Source organism: Sminthopsis crassicaudata, chromosome 1 (assembly GCF_048593235.1).
Source record: "Sminthopsis crassicaudata isolate SCR6 chromosome 1, ASM4859323v1, whole genome shotgun sequence".
Taxonomy (NCBI): Eukaryota; Metazoa; Chordata; class Mammalia; order Dasyuromorphia; family Dasyuridae; genus Sminthopsis; species Sminthopsis crassicaudata.
Window position 1 is genome coordinate 169,135,033 of NC_133617.1, and position 7,294 is coordinate 169,142,326.

The 7,294-nt window shown below is 38.7% G+C and overlaps 1 protein-coding gene across 3 annotated transcripts in view; it reads right to left on the reverse strand.

The window, feature by feature from the left end:
- The window catches only part of SLC35B3 (solute carrier family 35 member B3), a 44,813-nt gene extending 42,082 nt beyond the window's left edge, over positions 1-2,731 (reverse strand). Inside the window, exon 1 of one of the 3 annotated variants that reach the window (XM_074271271.1) lies at positions 2,537-2,731. In XM_074271271.1, coding sequence (XP_074127372.1) covers positions 2,537-2,701 — 165 coding nt within the window. In that variant the 5' untranslated portion in view covers positions 2,702-2,731. Of the gene's footprint in view, positions 1-2,198; positions 2,424-2,536 lie in introns of those variants that run through there. The other 2 variants (XM_074271284.1, XM_074271275.1) reach the window with 2 other exon arrangements.
- Positions 2,732-7,294: the final 4,563 nt, after the last annotated feature.

Here is a 7,294-nt window from a genome sequence, read left to right on the forward strand (position 1 = left end):
TCTATGTACAACTATGTAGATCTTTTTATTTAGTAAAAACTCTGAAAATATTATTTAATTAAAGTTGTCTCTTTTTCCCAACAGAATCTTTTGAGTAGTTAACAATACAATACCAGATTCATTTTGTTTAATGTAATGTAAGCAGAAAGGGAAAAGAAGTCAAAGAAGCCAGATTTCAAAAACTATGCTTCTGTGATTCCCAAATCAGGCAACAAGATAAATTAGAAACAAGTGAGTCAGGGTACAAGAGGAATTTAAAGGGAATTCAGGCAGCTGGCAGGAGTCTAATGTATGTATGAGACAAAGTTTTTGATGATTTGGTTTTTTTTGGTCTGGACTTCCAGAATTAAAGGTTAGAGTCTCTTCTTGGCTAGCAGTGATAGAAAACTTTGTTCAATAAACCACTCACTAAATGTAAATAAAATTTAATAACATATTGACTCTAATCACAAACTTAAAGGACATCTGAGCTTAGAAGTATCTTGACATTACATGCATGAAATCACAGAACAATTTAAATGAAAAGTTTGTTTATATTTAAAGTAGCCTCAATCAAAATGCATAAATTTAACAAAAATGTTTTTAAAAGTTCAAAAATATACATTTTTAGATAAAAAATTCGTGAATATAAATTTGGTTAATTTAAGAAGACTCTCAATATAGTTTTTATTCAATAACATAAATTATTCAATGTCATATTCTATAATGAATATTAAACCAAAGAATTATGTCCACCAATATTTATTGGTATGACTAATGTTTAATTAATCCAACTGAAGTTCTAAGGCTTCACTTTGAGGAAATTGTGAAATCCCATTTGTTTCATTTCATAACTTCATAACTACTAATTGACATATACTCATTTGAAAAATTAATTTTGTTTTTATAATTTCACAATGCTTACAACTGGTAATTCTTATAACCACTCAATGTTGTAATCATAGGGGAGCTCCCACACCCAGGAAAACACAGATTCTTGATGTAGTGCTATAAGATGTAAAACCAAAACTGGGAATTCACTGCCCTAAGGATTACTATTAAAGTCAACTAAGAAATTTAGAAACTTCAGTTTCCCAAGGGAAGAGTACGGGTCCAATATTTCTTTTGTCGAAAGGTTCCTAGCACACAAGGTTCATAGGATTTAGAAATGGAAAAGACCTTAGGGAACAGTAGATAGCAGACATTTACTAAATGATTTCTGAACTGAATTGAAAGGGAAGCTCAAAATCAGGGACTCTCAAACTACGGCCCAGGCCCTGCTGAGGACCTTTATGTGGCCCACTGGGTTATGGCAAATGGGCTAAGGGACGGAGACAGTGTGAGCTTTTGTTTTTAATGCAGTCTGGCCCTCCACAGTCTGAGGGACAGTGAACTGGCCTCCTATTTAAAAAGTTTGAGGACCATTGCTCAAAATCATATGGGGGGTAAAAATATTAGAAGTGATATCTAAACTTGGGTCCTCTGTCTTTAAATCACAAATATCATGTCTACTGTATCACATTGCACTTTCTGATGAAAGTAATATCTACAATGAAAATCAACCTTCTGAAAGTCCACAATTTTTATTATTAATCTGGCCCGGTTTTTTCTTATTAGTTTTCAACAAGACCCCTCTCAATGAAGTAGTAGTTTGTCACAAATATTCCAAACCCAACGATCATGACATTCCAGACAAGCTTGGCTCTAGTCATGATACAATACAGATGCGAGTACCGGGATGGGGAAAGAAGAGGCAGGTGGTAGAAATGGAATCATTACAATCACTGCTCACAGTTATACTACATCCAAAGCTAATATGACCAATATTGCCGACTGTTTCAGAATTCAGTTAAGATTTGACATGAACCTTAGTTTTAAAAGACTTTTTTTTCCTAGTATAGACTTGTGATTTCAGGCTATATGGAATTCTTGGAAAATCAAACAAAAACAACTCTTTTGTTACTAAAGCAGAGAACTACCTCTGAAAAAAATATCTACTTTAGGGCAGAAAATATCAGTTATCTAAATTTTTAAATTAAAACCAAAGAACGACAGTGCGACCATGGCGAACCCAGCCGGTATATAAGAGCAAGGGGCTGAGCTACAGAGCAAAGTGTGGAATGGGTTAAGGGGAAGAGAGGTGTACGGATGGGAGGGGGATAGAGGTGGGCAAGGGACGTCTCCTCGGAGCAGGGACAGAACGCAGAGGCCACGCCCACCTAAGGCCGAAGCGGTCACCTGGGAAGGCGGCTGGAGCCCAGGAGGATCACTCGCAAGCCTCCCCAATTCCGTCGCCATCACCTCCTACCACCGCCGCCACCTCAGCCGCGGTCCGCATCCCGGCGCTCGCATTCCGTTTCCGCGTACGTGTAAGTGTACGTGCGTACGTACGTGTATAGTACGTGCGTGTCTATAAGCGCGCGAGCGCGATCCAGTCAGCAAAATCGAAAGCGAGAACAGCGCCAGCCCCGCCCATTGCCATCCCTACAGTTGGGGTGTCTCCGTTCGGTCGCCCTTCCCCCTCCTTCGGGCCCAGGGAGCGATCGGGGTTCGTTACCTCGGAGCCGACGCGCCCTGCGGTTGCTCCCTCTCCCTGCTCGGGTGAGGGACGAGGCGCGGCGCAGGCGGCCGCCGACGTAGCGGTAACTAGCCGGCCTCCGCTTTTTGCTGCGGAAAATGGCGTGGGAGGATGGCGAGCGCCGAGCGGCTCGAGCGCGCTCATCCTCCTACTCGGCGCTCTCCTCCCTAACCCCACTTGATGGTAACTGGGGAGGGGAAATTGTGGCCCCGTGCGCCAGTATTCGGTCCCGCCTTCGCCGCGCTGGGGCCCGGCCTGGTCCCTCCGGGTTAGCTGCCCCAGCTGGTCCGATACGGAAATGGGAGTACCTGAGTTTACCTCACAGAGTGAGATAAGGAAGATTACCCATGGATATTCTTGTGTTTAACGAAAGGTTTCCTAAGCATCTTACAAGCCCTAAGATCATGGAGCTGGAGACTAATAATAATTATAATTGCTAATATTGACGTAGCCCTACTGTGTGCCTTGCACAATTTACACTTTATTATCTTTTTTTTTTTTTTTCCTTTTTTTGATTCTCACCGAAATCTTCGGAGATGGGTACTATTTTCTCCATGATAAGTGACCGGCCCAGGGTTACACAACAGTAAATAATATAGGACTGGAATGGACCTCAAATCCTCCTGACCCAGGGTCAGCTCTATCGCACCAAAACTCCCAACTGCCTCCTTTTTACAGAAGAGAAAACTGAGGTCCCAAGTGCTCAAATTCCTATTTTCTCTGAAGTTCAGAGGAACTTCAGCTTAGCTTTGGGTTTAAAGAACAAGCTGCTAGCTGACTCCTGTTTCTGCTCCTTTGATTAGAAAAATGATTCACTGTGTTTTTTCCTTAGATTTCCCAATCAGCTTGGTCAGGTGTTCTTAAATTTATATTGGAATCATTATGGGGGTGAGTTTGGTTATACTACTCCTTACTAAACAGTCTTAGCCATTCTTCTTACAAGGTGTATTTGAAAGATCCTTACATAGAAATGCATCAGGGATTTGTTTTAGTTTTTTTTTTTTAATTAATTTTATAATTATACATTTTTTTACAGTACATATGCATAGGTAATTATTTTACATTATCCCTTGTACTCCCTTCTGTTCCGAATTTTTCCCCTCCTTCCCTCCACCCCCTCCCCTAGATAGCAGGCATTCCCATACATATTAAATGTCTTATAGTATATACTTGGTACAATATATATGTGCAGAACCGAATTTTGTTGTTGTTGCAAAGGAAGATTTGGATTCGGAAGGTAAAAATAATCTGGGAAGAAAAAAACAAACAAACAAAAAAAATGCTAACAGTTCACACTCATTTCCCAGTGTTACTTTTCTGGGTGTAGCTAATTCTGTCCATCATTGATCAATTGGAATTGGATTAGCTCTCATAGGGATTTCTGTTGGCAATAAATCCCTCAGACTGTGGGAGGGCCGAACTATGGTAAAAACAAAACCTCCCACTCTGTCTCCGCCCCTCAGCCCATTTGCCATAACCCACTGGGCTGCATAAACGTCCTCAGCAGGCTGTATGTGGCCGGTGGGCCGCAGTTTGAGAACCCCTCCTCTGAACATGTGGGAAGGCTTCTCTAACTTTATGCATCTTGTATTTCTTCTGAGCTAATACAAATCTGCTTTGCTCATAGAGCACAGCTCCTTCTCTGATGAAGGCATGCCTTGCTGGGCAGAAATGTGCCGGGGTCTCTCCCCACTTTGTATTGCTTTTTTCTGACCAACTTGTGAGTGCTTGCTCTATGTGAGTTCTCTAGAAAATAATCCTTGTAGCAATAGTTTATTTGGAATTCAAACAATATATTCCATCAGCCAGCACCACATCACGGTGAAGTTTTTTAATGCTGTGGATAAATTTCCTTCCCTTGGCAATATACTTTACAGGGATGTCCACATTGATAATGATAGTGACACATGCATTGCTAGAGCTATTTCACTATTTGGGAGGCTCAGAAAGAAAGTGTAGGAGGAGAGAGGCATTAGACTGATTGCCAAACTGAAGGTCTACGGAGCCATTGGGCTCACCTCATTATTGTGTACCTATGGATTATAAAATCATTCAAATGAATAGTTACACATACAGAGATAAGAAAAGGAGGATTGCACATGAAAATAGGAATCATTACATTTAGATTCTTTTTTTTTTTTTACAGGTATATTAAATACAATGCAATTTATTTTCCTATTTGGGTCTATTCTGAACTTTCTAATGCTCTCTTCTGTGTAATTTTCTTTGCTGGCATCACCATTGTTGTTACTCATTTCTACTGACCTTGTCCTTGTTTTCCATGATCTAAGCTCTATTTTTTAACAAGTAACTAAAGTAAAACAAAACATTTTTATATTGTTTTGGATATCTTATTCTGTACCTACAGTCTGTTACCTTTACACTAAGAGGGAAATATTCTGGGACCAGTTTATACAGGCTTCAGAACCAATTATTAAATTTTCAGTTTGGACAATTACTCTTACAAAATTGGCAAATGATACAAATTATGGGTTGTTTTGTTGTTTTGTTTCTTGCCTAGCATTAAAAAGTGTTGGAAAAAATGTTAATACTGCTAATTAAATTTAAAAATACGTTGTGTTTTTTGGAGGAGTTGGTTGTTAAATATTTTCCAGCAAATCTCTGGAAATATTTTTCATCATCAGTCTTAAAGGAGTCATGTCAGGAATACATGACATTGATTACTGTTATCTTTCAAAGTTTTCTTTTAAAATAAAGTGGTCAACCAACATGGTAGAGAAAAACCAGGAAGTTGCCTGAGCTCTCCCCATTTTTCCTTGAGAACAATTCAGACTTCAGAAATAATTCTGTAGTAACAGAATCCACAAAAAAGACAGTGAAAAAAATTTTCAGCCCAAGATAATTGGGAAGAATTTCAGTAATGGTGTGTCTCATTGGGTAAGAGGAGAGTAGAAGCCAGCAGATATGCTTTCTGGACAAGCCAGTGGGAGACTTAGCTGCAGCACAGATCAATACCCCAGGCCGTTAGGTCCCGGCTCAGTAGGCTAGTAGCACAGAATGCCAGCTGTGAAGCCTCTAGACCCAGTACAGCAGGCAAATTGTAAGCCCTGAAATCCCAGCCTAACAGATGTGACTAGGCTGGACCACCGCACCAGAGTGGGCATAGAAGTCAGGGATCACACTTCTGCTTTCTAGCAAAAATAAAAGCTCGGTACGTGTCTCTCATGCCTCAGGAATAGAACTCAAGTCACAAAATAGGCTAAAATATGAGCAAATAACAAAAAAGAGGGCTGACCATATGTGGAGTATGAAGTAATTCCTTAGAGGGCCTCAGGGTCAGTTAGAGTCGGGATAAATTAAAGTCATTGGTTTTTAGGGGGAAAAGTGAAGGAGACAGACAAACTGCCACAAGGCTTGCCAATGATGTATCCTGGATTCTTGATCCCAAAGTCACCAACTTCTCTCCTCTTCCTCCTGCTGCAAGGTGACCCTAGCCTTTCTCACCCCACCCTCTAATCCTTGCCTATAATTATCTTAACACCAAACATTCAGCCAGCATCAACTGTGAGAAGAGCCATTTATCCAAACGTATCCTAATAGAATCATTGTCTCATATCAAATAGGTAATTAACCTTAAGTGCTCAGTTGTCTGATTCAAGTACACCTATTCAGAGTTTCATCCCTCTACAACCATAGAAAGATACTACAGAGGAGGGAAGATCCAAATACAAACTCACAAGAGGATAATAAAGTAAAGGTGACTGCGCAAAACCTTAAAAGGGAATATGGATTAGTCTTAAGCAAAAAAAGCCTTCTTGGGAAAAGTTAAGATAGATTTAATTAATAAAACAAGAGAGGTTAAAAAAAATTGGGAAAACATGAAAGGTATACAAGAAAAAGACAACAGCTTTGAAGGAAGGATAATAATTGACTGTGGAAAACAATTCTTTAAAAAATACATTTGGCCAAATGGAAAAGGAGGTACAAAAGCTAACAGAAAAAAATAAGTTCTTAAAAATTTTAATTGAGCCAGTGAAATCTAATGACTCCTCAAGAGAGACATCAGGAATCACTTGAACAAACCAAAAGAATGAAAAAAATATAAGAAAATGTAATTTCACTCATTGAAAAAACAACTGATTTGAAAAATAAATTTTATATCTAAATGCTTACATGAATAAAATAGAGAAAGAACTGATCAATGAATTGAATATTCAACTAAAACTAGAAAAGGAACAAATTTTGAATTCCTATTTAAATATCAAACTAGAAAGTCTGAAAATCAAAGAGATTAATAAAATTGAAAATAAGAAAACTATTGAATGAATAAATAAAAGAAAAGTTGGTTTTATGAAAAATAAAACTCAATAAAATGTATAAAACTTTGGTTAATTTGATTTAAAAAAAAAAAACTAACTTACCAATATCAAAAATGAAATGAGTTGTCTAGTCATATTAAATTTTTCTCTAAATTAATATTGGTCAGAGAAAAGCAGATTAAGACAACACTAAGCTATCACTATACATCTCTTAGATTGGCCAAGATGACAGAAATAGATGATGAATGTTGGAGGGTATGTGGGAAAACTGGGACACTGATTTGCTTTTGGTGAACTTATGAACTGATCCAACCATTCTGGAGAGCAATATGGAACTATGCCCAAAGGGCTGTCAAACCCTGCATACTTTGATCCAGCAGTGTCTCTATTGGGCCTGTGTTATAAAGAGATCATAAAAAAGGGAAAAGGATCCACATGTGTATTTGTAGCATATTTG